Genomic DNA, 23,914 nt, shown 5'->3' with positions numbered 1-23,914 from the left:
TCATGCTCTGTCTCTCTCTGCCTCAGAAATAAGTAAACATTAAAAAAAATTTTTTTTAAATGAATAAAAGAGAAGCCTTATTTTCAAAAGATTTCTTAATGTCACAACGATTTTTACTGATCCTATTTCACTTTGTTCTGTTTCCAGATTAAACTCCCTCAATTCCTTGACCCACAACAAAGTCATCAGTACTCATTTTTCCTTTCCACCTTATTCCATTCTTCTATCTCTTTCCATTCAACTTCTCCTTCACCCTCCATCCCCAAGCTGTACTATCTCTTTGAGGGTCACACTGTATTAATTATTCTCTTTCCGTCCCTTTATTTCAGAATTACTATAGAACTCCCCTGTACTACCCTTGTTACAACATTTAATACGTTGTTAAAATTATTTATTTACTTCATTCAATCACCAATTACTTACTGAGTAATTCCTACGTACCAACCCCTGGTCTAGGTATTGAGGACATAAAAAATATATATTTGCCCGGGTGAAAATCATATTGCAGAGTGGACTATAAGCAAGAAAAACAAGTAAAAAAATATTATGCCAGAATGTAATGAGATTATAAAAATTGAAATTAAACGGTTCATAGTTTTGTTGATAAATTGAAACACAGAATGTGAGAAAAGGCCAAGAATCAAGGATGATCCTTATATTTTTGGTGTGAGAACTGGATGAATGATGGCACTGTTTACAGAGCGGGGGAACACTGGAGGAAAAGGTTTGAGGGAGAAAGATTAAGAGTTCTGTTTGCCATGTTAAGCTTGAGATGCCTTGTTGATATTCAAGAATAGAAGTAGATGGTTAAATATGCAACAACTCCACGGCTCAGCAGAGAGGTTGGCCTAGCGCTCCAGATATGGAAGGTATCAGCATAAAGACGGTATTTAAGGCCATGGATTGAGCTGAATGAAGAAATTATTTCAGAATTCAGAAGAGTGTTCAAGAGGCAGTGATACTGAGTGATTGAGAAAGATGAGGACAGAGGATTATTAACCAAGGATTTGGCAACACAGACATCAACAACTTGACATGAGTGGTTTGAGTGGAATGAGGAATACAAAAGCTATTTGGATAGGGAAGGAAGCAATGGGATGTAAGAAGTTGAAGAGCTCTTCCATAAAGAGGAAGAAAGAAAGAGGGCAAAGCTAGGAAAGAATATGGGTTTTACCTAAGGAGGTTTTTTTTTTTCTTAAGAAATTTAAATAACCCGTTGGAGATGGAAAGACTGATGATGCAAGACAAAGTGGACAACGGAGGCACCCTAAGCCTTTAAGCCCTTAGGAAGGAAGGCAATAGGGACGAAGGTCCAAAATACAAGGGGAGAGCCTAGTCTTTGGGAAGGGCAGGCATTTTATCCACTGTCATAGGAAGGTAGAGTATACGGGTACTGATGCAGGTGGTTTGGTAGATGTGATGGTGGAATAATAGAAAACTGGCTCTAAGCAGGGATCCCATCAGGCAAGTACCACAGAAGGAAGAAGGATAAGGAGCTGAGGTATATGGACCAAAAAAAAGAAAAAGAAAAAGAAAAAGAAAAAGGTATACTGATAGAACATGAACTCCTAGCTAGATAAGGAAGGAAGCACATGAATGAGGTACAGTAAAAAGTAGAAAGGCTGGTGAACAGGAGCATTCAAAGGAGTTAAAAAAACTACTTGAGACATAAGGAAACCAGGTAAGTAGATGGTGATTCATTTTTCTAAAAAGTTTATAAGTGGAGCAGTTCCCAGCACTGAGAAAGTTTAAGGTTGGACCATGGAAGCAGATTTCTGATGTGGGTGGAGGGTGGTCTATAAGCTGAGAGATCAGATGTTGGATGATCCACGTGGATGTGGTGATCACTAAGTCTGATGACAGGAACTGTGGAAAGGCCATGAGCCAGGGACTGATGAGGAGGTGTAACTAGGAGGCAATGACAGATCCAGAAGGGATAACAGTCTGACGGTGTGTATTTCAGAAGAGGCGGGGTTTCAAGCAAAAAAACAAAACAAAACAAAAAACTGAAGCAGCAAACGGGAGAAACGGGGGGCAGAGGTGAGGCTGAAGATGTGGGGTGAACAAACATCATAAGTTAAGGACTATAAGGAAACAGAGTTCCTGGAAATAGTCAGGTAGGACAAGAAAGTAAACAGTTTTATTCAAGACTATGTCTCTATTTGATGATAATAAACTATCGATTCCAGGAGGCCAACTGGAAGGGTGAGGGGAGGGGCAATGAAAGACCGGAAGACTGTGTCAGCTTAGGATATGTGTAGAGCCGATTGAGGATAAATTTCCCAGTAATAACCGCTAACCTGGGAATCATGGACACCGAAAAATCAACCAAAATAAACACCTTTTCTAAGTTTAATGAGAGTAGCTCAGTATCTTTCCAATACATTTTCTTTCTGTTTAAATTAGCAACTGAAGAATCCTGATGATAATCACCTACATGTAGCAGGCCTCGCACCCCTCTGAGAAGTTCAGAAAAAGAAATGTTTATTTAATTTGTTCAATACGTTCAAGGGCTAGTTGGCCTGGAGGGGAAAATCCCAGAAAGGAATCTCAGGCATGTCAGCTTTTCCTTTATCCCCTTCTCATTTCATTTCTTCCTTTCACAAAAGTCAGCGGAGAGAAAAAGAGCAACCACAGTTGAGGATGGCGTGAGCCAGGAGCAGGGTTGTTCCGAGGATTAGCAGGACTCTCCGCACACCTACCTGCCTGTGACCTCACAGTAACACTTGTGCAGGTGTGGAAAGACTCCGGCAGCTTAAAATAACAAATACCACAACAGCCTGTAACTGTCAGCCCTGAGGTTCTTTGTCCAACTGCACGCCACTCCCTAGACAGTCCTTCTCTAAACAGAAGAAATGTCCCACTTCGGAGAGAGTTCATATAAATTACGACTTTCTCGCCCTCAGATGAACTAATTTACCTGGATGAGGAATTCTGAGACTACTTTTTCTAACAGTGTGTATTCAACTTTCTGAAGAAGCAAGGGCTGTCCACATAATTACAAAGCTCCATAATCCAGTGGTGAGCATAGTACTATCCCCAAATACAATGGATCGAATCAAGACAAATCAATTCTGGTCGTCACCGTACATAAATGAAATGTCTAAAATATATGACTGACGTAGAAAAAAACCAACTATATTGTTACAGCCCTCATTTTAAGAAACATGCAGAATCACCCTATTGGCTTCAAGTGGAAGCACCATGGGAATACAGACATTCGGAATATCCCCGTATGAAACGGAAAAGAGAAAATAAAACGTAAATAACAAAAACACAACACTTCTAAATACTGAAAATACCACAAAGGAAAAGTAAAGAGTGTCATTAGCACTATGACTTTTATTGAGCAATAAGATTCTCACGTACGTCGCAATGCCCAATATACCATAGATTGTCAATTGTCACCTGGTCAACTGAAAAATCATGTTGAATTTAACAAATCAATTGGGGGGAGGACAGATTTAACATAAATCCATCTGATAGACAGCATTGGTGAAACCTATCAAAGAACATTTCCTAATTTGGAAAAAGATCAAAGGGATCTCGAAGAGTCCCAGAGATGGTTAGCTAGAAACTACAGTGGATCATAGATTGTGTTATCTGCCCAACTGCAGATTTGTTCAATGGCTACCACTTGTTTAACCCTTCATTGTTGATACCTATTGACTGAGAAATAACATCTGTTCCCGTGACTAGCGCCAGATCACACACAAGGAAATTACTCACACCAGGGATTATCTGAACCAATCTGGGACTGTGCAATATTGCACTACAGTGCAATAGCTCTGGGCTAGGGGAAATAGAACAAAGATCCCATACCACTTGATTGTAAGCTATCTGGACAAAATGAGACTTACAAACAATAGGATATCCTTTTCCACAGCAAGGTTTTATTCATTATTTAGTGATTTATTAATATGTATTCATACACTAAGTAATTATGATTCTATCCAAGAGTAAAACTAACAAAAAAATGATACCCAGGCTCAGTAATCTTATACACAAGGTCCACTTTGTAAAGTTCATCTGTACTTTGCTGACAGAAAAAAGTAAACTCAAGGGTCATGACTAGCACTCATACATAAAGGGAAAATATTAAAATGTAATTATTAGAATTATTTTAACCTGTGGTCAGCTAAGATATTCAATATATAAGAATGTCAACTTTTTTGTTTTCTTTCTGGAAAAGTTAATCATTTTTTTTAAAAAAAGACTGGTATAAGTAGTGATTCTATACCTTCCCCAAACAAAAAGTAAACAAAGAAGAATACAACCTCATGATATCAATTTTTTAAAGAAAAAGCAGTATTTATTTTTTCTTAAGTTTATCTTGAGAGACAGAGAAAGCACATGCAGGTGTGCAGGATAGGGGCAGAGACAGGGAGAGAGAGAATCACAAGCAGGCTCCACACTGCCAGCACAGAGTCGAACAAGGGGTCTGATCCCTGAAACCATGATATCATGACCTGAGCTGAGATCAAGAGTCAGATGCTTGGGGCGCTTGGGTGGCTCGGTTGGTTAAGCATCCGACTTCGGCTCAGGTCATGATCTCACAGTCCGTGAGTTTGAGCCCCGCGTCGGGCTCTGTGCTGACCGCTCAGAGCCTGGAGCCTGTTTCAGATTCTGTGTCTCCCTCTCTCTCTGCCCCTCCCCTGTTCATGCTCTGTCTCTCTCTGTCTCAAAAATAAATAAACGTTAAAAAAAAAAAATTAAAAAAAAGAGCAGCCAAACTGTTAAAAAAAAAAAAAAAGACTTAAAAAAAAAAGAGTCAGATGCTTAACGGATTGAGCCACCCAGGAGTCCTTGTAGTATCTATTTTTAATTAAGGTAAAATTTACATTTATGTCATGCACAGATTTTAATGCCCAATCCAATGTGCTCTGATAAATGTTTTCACTCTTGTGACCCTCACGTTTCCATCATTCCAGACAGTCTCCTGAGCCCCTTCCAGTCAATCCCCCCACCAGTGAAGGCAACTGCTGCTCTGATTTCTGTAGATGGAAGAAACACCCGGTTCATTTCCCTCCACGCATTTCTGAGATTTGTCCACAATGCATGCAATATATGCAAACGATGCATGTATCAGTAGTTCATTGTTTTTTTATTTGATAGAGAGAGTGGGGAAGAGGGGCAGAGGAAAAAGAGAGAATCTTTTTTTTTTTTTTAGGTTTATTTACTTATTTGGGGGGTGGGAGGGGCAGAGAGAGAGAGTGTGAGAGTGCGAGACAGAGACAGAGAGACAGAGACAGAGAGACAGAGAGAGAGAGAGAGAGGGAGGGAGGGAGGATGGCAAGCAGGCTCCACACTGTCAGCACAGAGCCCAATATAGGGCTTGAACTCACGAACCTTGAGAGTGTGACCTGAGCCAAAACTGAGAGTTGAAGGCTTAACCAACTGAGCCACCCAGGTGCCCCTAGGGAGACAGTGACTCTTAAGCAGGCTCCATATGCAGGGCTCAATCCCCAACCCTGCCATCATGACCTGAGCTGAAATCAAGAGTTGGACATTCAACTGAGTGAGCCACCCAGGTGCTCCATTTAAAAAAAAATTTTTAAGTTTATAAATTTTGAGAGAGAGAGAGAGCACGCACGGGACAAGGGGAGGGGCAGAGAGAGAGAGAGGCGGGGGGGGGAGAGAGAAAAAATTCCAAGCAGGCTCCACGCCATCAGCAAGGGGCTGATGAGGGTCTTGAACCCCACGAACCATGAGATCATGACCTGACCTGAAATCAACAGCCAGGTGCTTACCTCACTGAGCCACCCAGGGATGGTGCTTTTTTAATAACAAAGTAGTATCCCAATCGATGACTGACACAATCCATTTATCTACTCTCCTGCTGATAAATATTTGGGTGTTTTGTTTTTTTTCCAATCTTTGCCTATTGTGAATAAAGGTGCTTGTAAACACAGAATCCTGTTCTGCTGTAAATGTAATCACACCACCTTAAACTTAAGATAGCCTTCCACCCAACCAGAAGCTGAAGGATCTGACTCTATTGGCATTACAGTGAGGGAAAGGACCCTTACCTCTGCCAGAGCCCTGGCTGAAAAGATGAGACCCACTCCAAGCAGCCCATACCTGTGCTATGTCACACTACAGTCAGCTAAATAAACCTTGTGAGGAGAGACCTTCCCCTGGAACATTTCAAATAGGTAGTAGTTAGGGGCAGTAGCAATAAAGCGCATCTCTATTCTGACCCTAATGTGGTGTCACAGTGTTTCTATTACACGCAAAAATACAGTACTAAAAAACAACATCGGGGTGCCTGGCTGGCTCAGTCTATAGAGCACCGGACTCTTGATCTCAGAGTAGTGCGCTGGAGCCCCACATTGGGTGTAGATCACTTAAAAACAACAACTGCAACACACATACACAAAAAAGGGGCTTTGATTTACTTGTCCTTTGAGGTCTCCTAACAGAGACATCACCTAATCAGGGGACAGCCATGTGCTAATTATGTAACTATCACTAAGTCCTAACTTCCCAATACACAGAATGGGATAATTATAGCATCTATCTTAGGGTCATTTTGAAGAGCAAAATTAGATGATGTATATTAAGTATGCATAGTGGCTAACGCATTTAAGCACACAAATATTAGCTATTACTAATAAAACTTTTTTTTCCAAAATGATTTAGAGAGTATAGCCTCCAATTTTCATTTTCCTTTTCCACTTCAAGATAAAGACCAGAGTTTCCCAAATGAGTTTCTTGCTCCCGAAATAAGTTCAAGGTCAGTAGGTATTATGGAAACCAAAGGGTTCCATAACCAAGCAAGTTTTGGTTAAATAACTTTATTTTAAGATTGTATTTTTAAGTCATCTCTACACCAGTGTTGGGCTCAAACTCACAACCCTGAGATCAAGAGATGCACACTCTACCCACTGAGCCAGCCTGGTGCCCCTAAACAACTTTCATTTTTTTTTAATTTTTTTTTTTTAACATTTATTTATTTTTGAGACCGAGAGAGAGAGAGCATGAACAGGGAGGGTCAGAAAACGAGGGAGACACAGAATCTGAAACAGGCTCCAGGCTCTGAGCTGTCAGCACAAAGCCCGATGCGGGGTTCGAACCCACAGACTGTGAGATCATGACCTGAGCCGAAGTCGGACGCTTAACCGACTGAGCCACCCAGGCGGCCCCCTAAACAACTTTTAGAGAGCGAAACATCTTAGTGTTGTATGCCAATGCACACTATGACCCCTAACAGTGAGATCCGGTATATACTTATTTCCAAAGTAATTTGACCACAAAACTAACTCCTGCCCTATCGAGAAGATAGGATCCTGGGGCACTTTGGGAAATGCTAGTAGAAACAACACTAACTACACATATAAAACAAATAGTATTCTTATCAAAGAGATATACGCTCTTCCTATTTCATTTAGTTAAATGCTATCCATCTGTCAGATCTCAAGGAAGCCTTCTTTAAGCCTCCAAACTTAATCAAGACTTCCTGCTTGATACTCAGGTTTCCTGAGACCTTTCCTTCATCATCCTTACTGTGATTTGTATTAACATACTTGAAAGATTGATTACTGCTTTCATCTCGCCCACCAAACTATATTACGTTCAACCCTATATCTCTAGCATCTAGCACAGTGTTTGGTGCTAGATAATAAATGTGAAACACATATGTGAATCTAAGAATTTCACTGGAGCTTTGTCATAGTGAAAAACTGAAAATAACTCAAGCGTTTACTAACAGGAAAGTAAGGTAGTCTACATTTATATTATACAGCCATTAAAAAGAGTAAGTTTAATTTTTGTGTTCTGACATACCTACCTTAATTGAATGAGGAAGAAAAAATGTTCTTTTATTACATATATACCATATTGTGCATAGATGTCTAAAAACATATATAAACTGTTAACAAAAAAAAATTAACAGTGACTACACTTAAAGAGGAATAGGATTGGGAAAAGGTAATTTTACTTTTATACTATCCACATTTCTCCATTTTCAGTATTCTCCAATAAGTGTATTTCTTTTCTAATTAATTTGCTTTGAGTATGTCTACATAAATTCTCATCTGCTTTATGCTCAGTTTGTATTTGTATACTATTTCGTAAAGACATTTTTGTTATGATCCCTATAGCAATCTTGAGAGGCAAATAAGACAAGAGATAGTATTAACTCCATTTTGCAAATTAAAATCTAGGTAAACTGCCTAACATCACAAAGCAAAATAAACAACAGAGGCTAAAATGTAGATCCTTTTTCTTCATCAATGTTCTTTTCATTACACATCACTGCCTTTCCAGGGACACAAGGCAGTCCCGATACAATCAACATTTTAGTATGAAATGACCAGAAGAGATTTAAATCTGTTTTCATCTCAGCAAGTCATGAGAGGACACTGCAGACCAATGGCCATAGAGGCCTCTCTTAAATAATCCCAGGGAAAGGTAGGTTACAAAATCCTAGTGCATGTTCCTATCAGACAACTCTCTTATATTAAGCTGAAATCTCTCTCTGTAACATTGACCTTTTGGCCCAAGTTTGGCCATTTAGAAAACCACAGAATGAGCTTCTCTCTTGTTCTGGAATATGCTCAAGCACATGAAGACAGCTATCACCTGGGTCCTTTCGAGAATGAGTCCTTTGCTTAGACAAACTTCCCAATAAAACATCTGTCATTATTCAACTTCTAATCCCAGTCGAGTCTTGACAAACCGGTTGGCAGAAAAGGGAAGCTATCGTGCAGGACTCTTACAAATGAGGTATAAATAAGCAACTGTCACTACAGTCCCTTAAGGAGAGTTACAGACAACCATGCACTCTCACCACCCTTTTGTTGGATGGCACTGAATCAAGCAGCTTTTTGGTATGAAGCATAGGAATGAAGACAGGGTCAGATGTTTCTGACAAAATCTTGGCTTTAGATAGATGCACATAGCTGGATCAAGAGAATTTGCTACGAACACAGCCAATTATTACTCCTCCATTAGATGAACAATCAACCTAATGGCCTTTCATCAGTAAAATATTTCTTCTGTTTTTGTCAGATCCTCCAATAACAAAACCTGCTCATTCTATCAACAGACAAGTGAGACTTCCTCATGATTTAAAAGAGGCAAAGAGGGGCGCCTGGGTGGCGCAGTCGGTTAAGCGTCCGACTTCAGCCAGGTCACAATCTCGCGGTCCGGGAGTTCGAGCCCCGCGTCAGGCTCTGGGCTGATGGCTCAGAGCCTGGAGCCTGTTTCCGATTCTGTGTCTCCCTCTCTCTCTGCCCCTCCCCCGTTCATGCTCTGTCTCTCTCTGTCCCAAAAATGAAAAAACGTTGAAAAAAAAAATTAAAAAAAAAAAAAGAGGCAAAGAAATTAATGATAAAAATTATAAAATGAAACTTAGTGACTGAATTTGAGACTCATGGAAAGATCTAATGACAGGGTTGTTAGAGAACATCAGGAAAATGAACAAAGAAAAGTACAAGGAGTCTAGGGAGAAAGGCTAGCACAAGAAGTACAAGTCCAAGAAGTCTCATACTTACAAGAGGTATAGTAAGCTACACTGTAGCTAAATACTTACTAAAATTGCTTTTTATCATCTCATGAAAAATAATCAGAATTAAATGCTTGTACAAAACCTTAGAGCAAAAATACAGGACAAGGCAGACCTCTACTCGGAATAGCATAGCTTTTTATCCTGGTTTACCTATTAACAATGAGCAAAAACTTGCAAAAGTCTTCTCCAATGCTGCTTCAGGTTTTCTTTCTGAATTTGAACTTAAGTAAGGAAAAGAAGTCCATTGAGCACCCAATTGAAACTATCCCTCCTGGGAGGCCTGCATGGCTCAGTCCGTTGAGTGACCAGCTCTTGATTTCGGCACAGGTCCTGCTCCGAGGGTCATAGGACTGAGCCCTGCATCGGACTCCGCTGAGTGTAGAGCCTGCTTGGGACTCTCTCTTCCCTCTATCCCTCTCCCCTACTCCCGCACACACTCTCTCAAATAAAAAATAATAATGAAAAAAAATACCCCTCTTTACTCTTCTTACTGATCTTTCATTTCATCAGAATTTATCATAATGATATATATCATATATATTATTGTGTTTGCTTGCTGTCCAATGATGCAGAAAACTATATGATCCCTGAAGGCAGAGTCAACTCTTTATAACACTGCAAATATATGCACATATGGCTTTGTACATGGAGGGTGCTCATTAAATATCTGCAAGGTAAGTAAGTGAAGACAGAAAGAGAAAAAGGAAAGGAGATCAGAGGTGACCACAAACAGTTTATTTGCTTTTTTTTTTTTAATTTTTTTTCAACGTTTTTTATTTTTGGGACAGAGAGAGACAGAGCATGAACGGGGGAGGGGCAGAGAGAGAGGGAGACACAGAATCGGAAACAGGCTCCAGGCTCCGAGCCATCAGCCCAGAGCCCGACGCGGGGCTCGAACTCACGGAGCGCGAGATCGTGACCTGGCTGAAGTCGGACGCCTAACCGACTGCGCCACCCAGGCGCCCCTACTTTGCTTTCTTAATTAAGGTTGAGACACTTACTATGATCCAGACCAATTACCTACATCACTTAGTTTAGCCTCACAAGAAGCCTAGGAAGTTTCCATTTGAGACAAAATAAAGCTCAGAGAATTAAATATTAAATGATGCAAGCCACACACTTAGTAAATCCAAACTCTCATTTATGTGAAATCAGTTTTATCTAATATGATGGTCGTACCCAAGATGCCCATGACTTCAATTATCTCCTTTCCATAAAGCTATGGGAGAAGAGGGAGATACCTACAGCAAATTAGTTGTGTACAATCCAATGCCTCTGGGCATCTATAAAAAGTCTGAATTTTCTCCCAGGTCACAAAAAATCCTCCTAAATAAGTAAAAGACTGGGGCAGCTGGGTTGTTCAGTCAGTTAAGCCTCTGACTTCTGCTCAGGTCATAACCTCAGGGTCCATGAGTTCGAGCCCCGTCCCCTCCCCCAACCTCCTGTCAGGCTCTGTGCTAACAGCTAGGTGCCTGGAGCCTGCTTGGGATTGTGTCTACGTGTCTCTCTCTCTCTCTTTCTCTGCCCCTCCCCCACGCATTATCTCTCTGTCTCAAAAATAAATCAGCATTAAAAAAATTTTCTTTAAGAAGTAAAAGACTTATAACCAACAAAACAAGCGTTTTTACATTAGCCAAATACTTTGATCCTCAAAACAATCTTGCAAAAGAAACAGATGCTCCAATTATGTTGGTGAGGACACTTGGGGCTAAGAGCACTTAAGCCTTCACATTCTTCCTACAAACCTATGGACTTGGAGCTTACACAAAGAAATAGTGGTGGGCGTTTGGGTGGCTCAGTCGGTTGGGAGTCCGACTTTGGCTCTGGTCATGACCTCACAGTTCTTGAGTTCAAGCCCTACATCTGGTTCTGTGCTGACAGGTTGGAGCCTGGAGCCTACTTCGAATTATGTCTCCCCTCTCTGCTGCTCCCCCACTCACTTGCTCGCTCTCTCTCTCTCTCAAAAATAAACATTAAAAAAAAATAGCGGTTGTATAAACTTGGTGCAAACTTTGAGAGACACTCATGACATTATCCTCATTTCCCACTGCAAATATGTGATCGACATGGGAACCCTTCAACAACTCAATTCTCCACTTGCATTTTAGGTTCACTGTGCAACTGGTTAATTGTTGACCGCCAAATATATTTAGGAGGAGATAACACGTCCTGGTCAAAGAAAGGGCGTGGGAAAATCATTTTAGAAAAGGTTGTATTGCAGCCAAAACTAACTCTGGGCGGCGGTCCACAATCGCTCGCGCCAACTCCTCGCATTTCCTCTTTCCCCTCCACTGAACCATTCCTTTCTAGAGTCAGATTTGGTGCAACAGGCAGGTTCCTACCTTTATCTGAATACTCTTATCAAACTTGTCATTTTTGAAGCTAAACGTATTCTGGTGCCTCTGAGGCCTGGAACGAGCCACGTTCCCTTTCTGGGAGCTCATCGTGGAAACCACAATCACCTGGCGTTGATACGAGGAAGACGCAGAGCGGACCAAGACGCCAGCAACTACTCAGCGGAGTCCACGCTTCTGTCACTGACCCGGAAGGAACTTATCCAGCCTTTCCGCCCCGCCCCCGTCAGTCCACGTGACTCATCAAGGCGGTCAAAGGACATCCTCTGGTGCCTCAGAACCCTCAAGGTTCTTCCATGCTAACCAGTCTCGACCCATCCCCCTCCGCGCAACCTCTCTCTCAAACCTGGCATCTGAATCCCGCTTCCTTCGAAGCGACTATTCCCCCATTGGTCCGAACATGGCAGTCCATCAGGGCGGAGAGGCGGAGAGCATTTGCTTCTATTGGCTCTTCTTTTCCGCAATCCCCGCCTCCTGCCGACTAAGCTCAGCCTCTCCCGGAGCCCGACTCCGCTGTGCGGCTTGTGATTGGCGGAAGGCCGGCTAAGCTAGGCTGCGTCCCTCCCCCAGCCCGCTTGGAGGCTGGAGCCCGGGTCAGCTTGGCATCTCTCTCCAGTCAGTGACCAACTCCTGCCTTAGCGAGGCTTCTGCGCGCCCCCCTGGGTTCCCTTCCAGCCTTCCTCCCGCCACCAGACCTATCCCGCGGTGGCAGGCTGAGGAGGAAAGAAGAAAGGAGGATTAAAGAGAAGAAAGACCTCGCTGGGTCTGGGTGGTGTCTGCAGTGCCAGAAAGGGAGGTGGCGGCGGCGGCTGCGACCACGGCCGCGCGGGACGTGAGGCCCGAGAGCAGCCGACGGCGGCGGCCGCTCCAGAGCCTCGCGCCGGGGCCGTTAGTCAGCAGAACGCGAGCCCGTGTGCGGGAGCTGGGCCGGCGCGAGGCGAGACTCCAGAGCGCGAGCCGGCCCCCTCGGGCGCCGCCGTCCCTCCTCGTCCCGGCGCCGGGGGCTGCAGCCCTCGTCCCCCCCTCCTCGGCCGCGCCCGCCCGCAGGCCGGGAGAGTTCGGCGGTGGCGGTGGCGGCGGCAGCAGCGTGGGTCGCACCTTGTGGAGGACAGCGCGTCCGCACAGGCTCTCTGCCGGCCCTTTCTTCCCGACACCTTGGCCGCGGCCCCTCAGGTGCAGGTGCGTGGGGCCGCGGCGGGCCGGGCGCTGCGGCCGGGCTCGGGGAGGGGGCGCTAGGCCCGGAGCCGCAGCGCGGGAGGGCCGAGCCCGGGCCGGGAGGGGGGAGGGGAGCGGGAGGCGTCTTTGTTGTTGGCGACCGGGATCTCTCTCGGCGCCGGCGAAAGGCGGGGAAGCCACTTCGGATCGGCTCTGGTTTTGAGAGGCTTCTCCGGTGGTTCCGGGAGCGAGAGCGGTAGGAGAGTCCCTGCGATCGGAGAGGCTGCGGGGGTCTGGGGGCGGGAGAGACACGGACAGACAGACCGGGAAAGGTCTTGGGTCCTCCTTGCAGAAAAGGGTCTCGTTTCACTTGTTTTGCTGGTCTCCCTGTGGACCGCAAGATAGGGTCAGGTTCACGTTCTCCTCCCCGTCTCCCTGTGAGGTTGGCGATGCCTGTAAGCTTTCTCCTGAATGTCCTCGTGTGTGCCAGCCTCGATCTGAGATCGAATCGGCCCCGTTCTCGAAGATTTGTGTGTTCCCGGCGGGCCGTCGCAGGGTTCTTTTTCTCTAGGTGGCTCAGCTTGAACTGTTTCGAATTCTGTTTTCGAGCCCTAGGGTAGGCTCATCAGTAATTGCTTTGAGTTGGAAAATGAGAGGTTTTGTTTGGATTTTTTTTTTTTAACCCTGAAACGAAAGTTCTGTCGAGTTACAGTGTACGGTTGTGAAGGCTTTTTTTTTTTTTTTTTTAAAGAAGTGTGAGTTTAACCCTCGCTTCTTGTTTAAAAAAAAAAAAAAGAAGTTAAGAGCTCTGATCCTTGGGGAGATTTCTGCCAATGCCAGAACACGGTTGGATTTTTTTTTTTTTTTCACGGTGCTTTGATTTCAGTCTGCGTGAGGTGGGTTTGATAAGCAAAAAAGGAGGAATAACGGAATACAGAGAGGGTGACCTTTAAATTTGGCTGTTTATGAAAAGGTATTTTTCTGTTTTAATATGTTTCGTAGTATATGTGTATATAATACTTGATGCGCAAGATGATTCATTGATTTTTTTTTTCCTAAGGCTCCAATAAAAAGAATTTTGGAGAGCTTGTGTCAGCATTTGGAACTGCCTAATGTGTCTGAGTAAAAAAATCAGGTACATGTTGTAATAGTATCTCCTTACGTTAACAGGAAAACTTAACAAAAAATGAACTTTTCTCCATAGTTTGTCTCTTTTATACGTTGATAGCATAAACTCATTTGTGTAACATATCTAGTATCTAATCGTAATCAGTATTTTAATAATCATAACTATGCCTAAGTCTTTGCTTGTTGGTTAATTTTTATTGTGAGAATAGAGGTGGGGGCTTAAAGAACAGTGGAGATAGCCATGTTCCTATTTACAAAGGAAATAAAATCCCTGTTGTAAAATAGTTGCTGTATTATTGGAGGTCCATGAGGTAATGAATAGCACTCTCACCCATATTTTGACCTCTCTTCTCCTACTCTAGTATTAATAAGGTTAATTGGGAAGGACAGGATTAGATTTTTAGCAGGCTAGGCAGTTTTAATTTTGTCCCTTGCTGTGCAGGACTGTACTGGGTAAGTGGCTTGTTTCCTTGAGTATCTTTGCCTGTTTTGAAATATGGATGCAGTGATATCTGACAAAGAATTTTCTGTATCCTATGACAAACAAAATTATCATAAGTCATCATGGCAAAATAATGTTTTTGGTAACTTAATGAACACAGAAGTACTGGGCAATTAGTGTCTGTTCTAAGTTCTGTCACTGAATTGGTTTAGGACAAGCAAGCTACCCCACATCTGAATCAGTTTCTCCATCTGTGATATAAGGCTAATCAATGTGCCACCTGCTCCGTTTGTAGAAAGGGCAACGAGAACCAAGTTACTTTGGTTATATGGCATTAATTGTTTTAGTTTAATAAGAGTACTTTTTAATGCAGTTCTCTTATTTCGGTATCCTTGAAGAATTAGCCTAAAGAAATAGAATTGTAATAGGGAGACTGTCTACCCTTGTGCCATCATCTAAGAGTTGATGACTCAATTGCTTCCTTGTTAAGATTGGTGTTAATATCTTTAGAATCAGGGGGCGCCTGGGTGGCACAGTCGGTTAAGCGTCCGACTTCAGCCAGGTCACGATCTCGCGGTCCGTGAGTTCGAGCCCCGCGTCAGGCTCTGGGCTGATTGATGGCTCAGAGCCTGGAGCCTGTTTCCGATTCTGTGTCTCCCTCTCTCTCTGCCCCTCCCCAGTTCATGCTCTGTCTCTCTCTGTCCCAAAAATAAATAAAACGTTGAAAAAAAAAATTAAAAAAAAAATATCTTTAGAATCAGTAATGACAAGAAAATAGTGACAAATTTGTTGCTTTGTTGGTTTATTTACTGGTAGATTTTATTTCTAATATATCCAAGGTTTTGTTCTTCTCAAAAATTACTCCTTTTCCTACCTTGTTAAAAAATTCTCGTATACATTGCTCTGTGTTTATACCTCTCAAGCTCAGCCTTGTGAGTTGGGGAGGACAAGTGATGTTTTATGACATTTTTACAGATAAAGCCCAGAGAAGTTAATTCTTTGAATTGCCTAAAGCTACATAATTTTTAAGAAGCAGAACTGAGACTTGAACCTGGGTTTTCTGACTTCTAGCCCTGAATTCTTTGCTTTGGAGTAGTGTTTTCCAGACAGCTGTCTGGACCCAACAGTTTTTGCCAATTCGGATGAAATGAGAAATAGCACAGCAGTTTTAAGTATTGGCAACATATGATATCATGAATATGCATGTACTCATTACTCAGTTGAAGAAACAAATACAAAATGAAACGAAGCTTTCTTTGTACTCTGTACACCCCTCTTAAATCCTCCTTCCTCTTTCCCCCACTCCCAGCCACTGACCGGAAATTAAAATATATCCTTCCTATGTTTATACTTCACTACATGCCTTTATGTCCATGAACATATATAATATTTCTTTGATTAAGACTATTTAAATATATTTGTATTTGTAGTTTGTTTTCTAAACTCAATTTTCCAAGATTTATCTATGTTTATTCAGGTTACTCTAGTTTATTTTTACTGCGGTAATGGTATGTGTTCCATTATGTGGCTGTCACATTCCTTTGGTCATTTTAGTTTTTTCCAACTGCTTATTAAACACTGACGTAGGGAATATTCTTGTATATGTTTACTTGGGTTCACGTGCAAGACTTCTCTAGGGCAGTGGTTCTTGAGCCTGTATCCCATTTTTATAAAAGTATATTATAGCTTGAGGTGCCTAGGTGGCTCAGTCAGTTAAGCACCTGACGTCAGCTCAGGTCATGATCTCACGGTTCCTGAGGTCAAGCCCTGCATCAGACTCTCTGCTGTCAGTGCAGAGCCTGCTTCAGATCCTTGGTCCCCTTCTGCTGTGCCCCTCCCCCACACTTGCACACCTGCTCGCTCTCTTTTTCAAAAATAATAAATAAAGAAATTAAAAAAAATATTTTATAGCTTTCCCAATACTGCCCTAAAATGAAATTCAAAATAATACACTCATTTAAAATTTAAATGACCTTACAAACTTATTAGTAACATTAAAACTTGTAGTAAATTTACATTATATCTTAAAGTAATGCTCTTACTAAAATATGAGAATTTATAACAAAGTAGTATATTTCACTGTGTAAATGCTCAGACCAAACCACACTCTAATCTTGCTACTGAGGGTGATAGTAGACTAGCAAATCAGATTTCTGGGAGCTTGTTAGAAATCAGAATTTCAGGCCCTACCCTACTGACTGATGCTGAATTTTAACAAGATTCCCAGGTGATTTGTGTGCACATTAAAGTCCAAGAAGCACTGCTAGAAGAAACAGTAGTACCCAGATACTTTGCATCCATGTTAGTATCACCATGAATAGAGTAAGCTGCTGATGCAAATTAAGATAGGTGTGTTGAATGGGTTTAAGTACTGATGGTGGCACTATCATTGATAAATGAGTTTCTGAAGTAACTATTTTCGGTAAAGTTTGGACAAAAATAAAAGTGCGGTCTTCTCCCTTTATATACTGGTCACATTCTTTAAAATCTTCCTCTATATTAAAGCAATACAAATATACTTTGTGTTAAGTCCTGTTTATAAATATCTGACCTTATTTCCCCCACCCCCTCCTCATCCCCTTAAATGAGTGTCAAGCAGAATATTCAAAAGTCGCAAGACATGGCGGCAGCATTATTATCTGTATGCACCAAGAGTGCCTGGTGTCCCTGGCAGCTGTTCAGTAGTGCCCCCATTTGTTAAACAACTAAAAAGCCCTCATTGAGGAAGATTGCCCTGAGATGTAAATCTAATGGTAGAGTGCTAGAACAAAGGGTAGGAGTAGCTTCAACTTTATTGGATAACTACCAGTTTTCTTTCAAGTGTTTCTATCAGTAATGGATGAGAGGGTCTATATTCTCACCTTCCAAATAACTTTATTAGACTCCTTATGGTTTGCCATTCTGAGGAGTATATGAAGAGGTACCCCACTGCAGTTTTCATTTGCATGTCACCAGTTAGCCCTGTAGTTGAGAACACTTTCTTTTATTTTTTGGCCATTTTTTTTTTCCATTCATGTTCCTTTTCTGTGAATTGTTTACTTGGGTTTTTTAAGTTTTATTTATTTACTTAGAGGGAGAGAGAAAATCCCCAGTAGGCTCCTACTGTCAGCACAGAGCCTGATGCGGGACTGGAACCCACGAAAGCCGTGAGATCATGACCTGAACTGAAACCGGGGTCGGACGCTTAACCGACAGTCACCCAGGCGCCCCTGTGACTAAACATTCTTAATTCTAGTCAAATATATTATTTTTTAAAAAAGATTTATCTATTTAAGTAATCTCTACACCTGACATTGGGCTGGAACTCAACTCAGCGACCCCATGGTCTACCAACTGAGCCAGCCAGGAGGAGCCCCCAAATATTTTCTTTTATGATTGTGCCTTTTCTCTTAAAAGGAATTATTTTCTATCCTGAGGTTATAAATATTCTAATACACGTTTTTAAAGTTTTACATCTCCATATTTAGATCTCAAATTCACATGGGATTATTTTTATGTGAGGTGTTTGTGAACCTAAATTTACTCAATAAAATCACTACTCTCCATAGTGAAATTATGTTATTGCTTATGCTAATGTGTTCTGATGAAATGAGTGATAGTAGATTGTATTTAGTTTTTAATAACTGTTGTGACAAAATTAAAATTTGGGAACTCTACCATTCCAACTTTTAAAAATTTAGGGGTGCCTGGGTGGCTCAGTCGGTTGACATCCAACTTTGGCTCAGGTCACGATCTCACAGTTCCGTGGGTTCAAGCCTTGCGTTGGGCTCTGTGCTGACAGTTCACAGCCTGGAGTCAGCTTCGGATTCTGTGTCTCCCTCTCTCTCTGCCCCTCCCCTGCTCATGCTCTGTCTGTCTTTCTGTCTGTCTCTCTCTCTCTCTCAAGAATAAATTAAACATTAAAAATTTTTTTAAATAAAAAATAAAAATTTAACTGGTTTTTGAAATTCTTAAGTTTTGGGAACCACTGCTTTAGAGTATTCTAATTCCCGTGTTCCATTCTGTCTTACATTAAGCTTCTGAAGCATCATAGAAAGTGAGCAGGCACTCATTAAATACTGATCTTTCATCATCATTTACACCCTACACACTTCGGTTTGTTTTACATGTGTTTTCATCACTTTGTATTTGGGCTAGAATTTTTTTAATGGTTATTTATGACCCTAATTTTTAAATAATTTTAGACTAAATTTAAATATTATTTTAATGTTAATTTGGCTCAGATATAGCTCTTAACTATTTTGTTTTCCCTGGAATTGGAAGTGAGAATGGTTACACAAGTTCTTGGATACAGTGAAAGGTGAAAAGTGGTAAAGGGAAATTAGGTCAGTGTCTGTTGTGTATTAGTTTCTATTACAGATTTTGGGGGTACATCTGTAAACAAGCAAAGATCCCTAGCTTCCTAGGGCTTGCCACCTAGCAGAGGACCATAGGGAATATACAAAATTTTTTAAATATCTAATATTTAGAAAGTGATAAGTACTTCTAAAGAAAATGTAGTGAAAGGTAAGGAGAAATCAAAAGGAGGCAGTTTGACACATTAAATAAGGTGGTTAGGGTAAGCTTCACTGAGAAGGGGAGCACGAGCAGAAATGTGCAGCCAGGGCAATAGCCATGCAGATACTAGCAAAATCTTGGAAGAATGGACAGAATATAGTCTTTAGGTTAAACATGTATCCCTGGTTCTGCCACTTAATAAGTTGTGTGAACTTGGACAAATTAACTGAAGCCTTGATTCCCTCCTGTATCAAAGGATGATAACCCGAGAAAAGTATTATTAAGATGAGAGAAGATAACAAGTGAAAACACCTACCTCTTGCCCCCACCTGGTTCTCATATGGCACTCTGTACTCTAGTTTCATAGCATTTATCACCATGTAATTATCTGTCTCACCAGCTGATAAATTTTATCCCACCTATTCTGAAATACAAATGGGAAGAACAAGTCGGTGTCATAATATATTTTATTAACATACATTCATTTGTAAACTACCTGTAACCCTTTTTAAATGTGAAAATCCTCTCAGCTTGGTTGAGAAAGTGTTTTGTATTTATATTGTCTTTGTGCTAGAGCTTCAAATTGTATTACAGGCATTAGCTCATTGATCACCACGTACCATCTTTGTGATGGAGGCAGTGGGTATGTATCCTCTTGCACTTGGAAAGAATTGAAGCTGCTAAATGGTATAAAGTGACACAGAAATTCAAGGAGAATTTGGATGAAACGTGATTACATTTGGTTACATTTTCCCTGTGCTCCTTTTTTTTCCTTTCTACAACATTGCTAAAACTGACTGTATAAAAGCAAAAATATGTAGCTTATGTTACATTGTTAAACCGTGGCCTTTGGAAAATCATTAGGACACAAACAATATTCTAGCTATGATTTTATTTTCAGTTTTCTTCCATGAAGCTTCTCGTAGTATCCAAGGATGCGTTATTAGAATTGACACCTGGGTGGCTCGGTAGGTTAGGCATCCAACTCTTGATTTCAGCTCAGATCATGATCTCACTGTTTGTGGGATCAAGCCCTGCTTAGGGCTCCATGCTGGCAGTGCAGAGCCTACTTGGGGATTCTCTGTCCTCTCTCTGTCCCTCTGCCCTGCTTGTGCTTTCACTCTCTCAAAATAAATAACGACAACAAAAAGAACTGGCAATAGAGGTCTTTACTCTTAAAAATACATACTGCTAAAGAAATTCAAACATTATGGTTGTCTTAGATTATTAAACATTTATTTTTAAGAGGTAGTCACATTAAAAGAATAGGATTAGGGTAATAAGTATATGCTTAGTATAGGTCAGGGTGAAGAAGAAAGGGGGTTGAAAATAACCTCATTAACTTGGTGTAGTAAGGAAGTATATGTTCTCATCTCAACAAACCCAGAGTGAAACAAGAATGCCTCTAGGAACAAAAATAGAAGACATTATCATTTTATCACTTGCACTAAACTTGTTATGCTTCTGAATTTAGATTGTTCTTAAATGTGTTTTTAAGTTAAAAATCAATGGAAATAATTCCTCTAATAAACCTTTCCCAAAAATACTATCCACTGACTGTGACCTAGATACTTTAATTTTTTACTCTGTAGCTTAGCCATCCCCAACCCCAAAGGTATATATTCTCTGCATATCAGTTATTTGGTAACTGGTTTGGGCAAGCTTATAGTGGAAATGAAATGTACTACAAGTTAAATTTTGTTCAGAGCTTTTTAACAGACTTTAATGTTGCTTTTTATTAATAAAGATTTAGGGCAGTAAAGTTATTAAGAGTGAGAATAACTTTTTAAAATTATACATTAAGGACATTCAGGTATAATTCTCTAGGGTAATGGTTTTCAATTTTTTTGTTAGAATACATAAGAAAGACATTTTGCTTCATGACTTGATACATGCATATGCACACTCAGAAAGTTTCACCGAAGAGAATCTATCTGTCAGCATGAACATTTTTCAAGGGAGATTTTTTTCCCCCTAGGGAAAGGAGTAAAACTTAAACAGGGGCTTTAAAACAGTAAAAGTTGTTTCATTTATTTGTAGGGGAAGTGATTGAGTTGGCGGGGTGGGGGGGTGGAATCAGCCAACAGAAAAGAAACAGTATGCACAAAGGCATAGAGGGAAGAAAGAACAGGTCTGTCATTAAGGAATAGTATGATGTTCAGTAGAACGGATGAATAGGGAAATGCTCAGAAATAAGGCTAGAGACTGGGAAACAGAGGATGAGGAAATGCTGTATGACATACTAAAGAATTTATTCAAAAGGGCTTGTAGGGCCCATTGAAAGATGTTAAACAAAAAAGTAACATCACCTGGCATCAGTATAGAGTGTGGATTAGAGGGATAGGAGATAGATTTTAGTGAGTGATTTTCTAATGTTAAATAAAAAGTGATTGAGCAAAGGGGCACCTAGGTGGCTCAGTCTGTTGGTGTCTGACATCAGCTCAGGTCATGATCTCACCCTTTGTGAGTTCGAGCCGCACATCAGGCTCTGTGCTGACAGCTCAGAACCTGGAGCTTGCTTCGGATTCTGTGTCGCCCTCTCTGTCCGTCCCCACCTCCCCCTCCCCACCTCTCTCTCTCTCTCTCTCTCTCTCTCTCTCTCTCTCTCCCTCCCTCCCTCCCTCCCTCTCCCTCTCCCTCTCCCTCTCCCTCTCCCTCTCCCTCTCCCTCTCCCTCTCCCTCTCCCTCTCCCTCTCCCTCTCCCTCTCCCTCCCTCTCCTCTCCCAGTAAATAAACATTAAAAAAATAAACATTAAAAAAATTTTTTTAAGTGATTGAGCGAAGATGTGGCTGAGGGAGTGGAGAGAGATACATAGGAGATGATGGGCCTTGAATGAACGAGAGGAATGAAGAAAGGGAAAGGGAGGAGAGGGCTATACAGATGGAAATATTCAGGGTCTGTAGCTTAGGGGAGATGTCTGTGCTAAAGATTTAAGTTTTTAGATTTAGGCCTTGTTACTGTGTAAGAAGTAGTTAAAGCCACGGGTATGATTGAGATAAAAAGACTGGAAGACAGGGGCTCCTGGGTGGCTCAGTTGAGTGTCCGACCTCGGCTCAGGTCATGATTTTGTGGTTTGTGAGTTCAACCCCTGTGTCGGGCTCTGTGCTGACAGCTCAGAGCCTGGAGTCCACTTCTGATTCTGTGTCTCCCTCTCTCTCTGCCCCTCCCAGGCTCACACTCACTCTCTCTCTGCCTGTCAAAAATAAATAAACTTTAAAAAAAAAAAAAAAAAGACTGGAAGACAAAAGACCAAAATACTAGTTAAACCCATGGGTTCGGGTGAATTAAACTTAAGGTAACTAAGATGTGGGTTGATTGCATTTATGTCTAATTCTAAAGCTTAGTACTAAAACTTTATTTTTTTAGGGTCAAATTTCCCCAAAAAGGAAAGAACAAGAAGAGGCTACCAATTTAAGTTTTGAAATTACTTCAAAAAATTTTTTTGACATTAGTGCCTGTTACAATTTTTTACATAAGTTTTCTTTTTCACAACAATGTGTATTTTAACAAAAATAGAAAGGACATAATGTCCAAATGGAAGGGAAACCTTTAAAATCATTAAGCCCACTACTCTTGTCCTTAGTTTTTCTCATTTCGCCAAAGAATGATAACTTCATCATAGACCAGTACCAGTCCTCAAACAACCCTTCCTGAAAGACTTCTGAGATGACAATTTTATACACAAAAATATAGTACATTGTTACTGTTGTATAACAAACATCAATTGTTATAGCCAAACACTTACGTTAAAAAAGAAAAACTAAATACTGTATTTTTCCCTTGTTAGAAACTCTTTCATATTTTGTTTCGCAGTAAAGTGATTTCTCATTACCACATTTCTAAGAAATTAACAAAATTTTAAACTGAAGCAACTCAGAAATACACAGCATTAATTCATGAACTATTTCCTTTTGTTAACTTACTAGATACTTCTGGGTTTTGTTTTATGACTTATTTTTAAAATTGCCAAAAGTCATTGTAAATCCAAATGTTTTTATTATTCTTTTTAAGATTTTATTTTTATGTAATCTGTACACCCAACATGGGATGGGCTTGAACTTTCAACCCTGAGATCAAGAGTTGAATGTTCCATGGACCAGGCCAGCCAGGTGTCCCCAACTGTTTTTAGAAATAGGGCATCAAATTGCTCTAACATACCACCGCTTACTCTCTTACCTTGTCCCGGTTTGGGAATATTCTCCTGTATGCATAAACTTATTTGCTTATAGAAATGTAGCTATTGCCTAGTCAGCTGTAACAGCACATCTTTAATGAACACATTTTTGGGGGTTCCTACCAAAGTGAAGAACAGAGCTAAGTAGGCTCCATGTTCTTTAAATCTGAAGTTCTGCTTCTGCCTTTAATAATACTGGAAAGCAATTAGAGTAATACAAAAAAAAATCAAGGTTCAGAAGCTTATAGCCGCCATTCTTGCCAGCATTCTCCTCCCCTAGGTCCTGAAGGGTATGGACATGGTTAGCAAGACATTTGCTGATATTCCCTGATGTTGATGCTAAAAAAGGAAAAGGGAAGGACTCGGCTTCTTACCGTCTGGGTATCCTGGTCACTGGATAGTCTACTTTCAAATTTGAGTGAGGGTAGTCTCTGCCACCTGAGGCCTTCAGCAGCTGTCAGTTGACTACCCTAAGTAGATGCAAGGCAAGTTGCCTTTAAAGATAAACTTGCTGTTTTTTTTTTTTTTTTTTTTTTCAACGTTTTTATTTTATTTTTGGGACAGAGAGAGACAGAGCATGAACGGGTGAGGGGCAGAGAGAGAGGGAGACACAGAATCGGAAACAGGCTCCAGGCTCTGAGCCATCAGCCCA

General features: G+C 41.1%; 2 protein-coding genes across 4 annotated transcripts in view; one reads left to right on the top strand and one right to left on the bottom strand.

Annotated features, from left to right (window-relative positions):
- CD4H9orf85 (chromosome D4 C9orf85 homolog) overlaps nt 1-12,305 on the bottom strand; it is a 71,292-nt gene extending 58,987 nt beyond the window's left edge. The window contains exon 1 of the mRNA XM_043565821.1: nt 11,854-12,305. Coding sequence (XP_043421756.1) covers nt 11,854-11,955 — 102 coding nt within the window. The 5' untranslated portion in view covers nt 11,956-12,305. The remainder of the gene's footprint in view (nt 1-11,853) is intronic.
- Nucleotides 12,306-12,474: 169 nt separating this feature from the next.
- The window catches only part of ABHD17B (abhydrolase domain containing 17B, depalmitoylase), a 53,404-nt gene continuing 41,964 nt past the window's right edge, over nt 12,475-23,914 (top strand). For 2 of the 3 annotated variants that reach the window (XM_043565819.1, XM_043565818.1), the window contains exons 1-2: nt 12,475-13,044; nt 14,081-14,155. The gene's annotated coding sequence lies outside the window, so the exon portion shown is untranslated. The remainder of the gene's footprint in view (nt 13,045-14,080; nt 14,156-23,914) is intronic. The other variant, XM_043565820.1, reaches the window with a different exon arrangement.

Source organism: Prionailurus bengalensis, chromosome D4 (assembly GCF_016509475.1).
Source record: "Prionailurus bengalensis isolate Pbe53 chromosome D4, Fcat_Pben_1.1_paternal_pri, whole genome shotgun sequence".
Classification (NCBI taxonomy): domain Eukaryota; kingdom Metazoa; phylum Chordata; class Mammalia; order Carnivora; family Felidae; genus Prionailurus; species Prionailurus bengalensis.
This window is presented reverse-complemented; position numbering and strand designations above follow the sequence as displayed.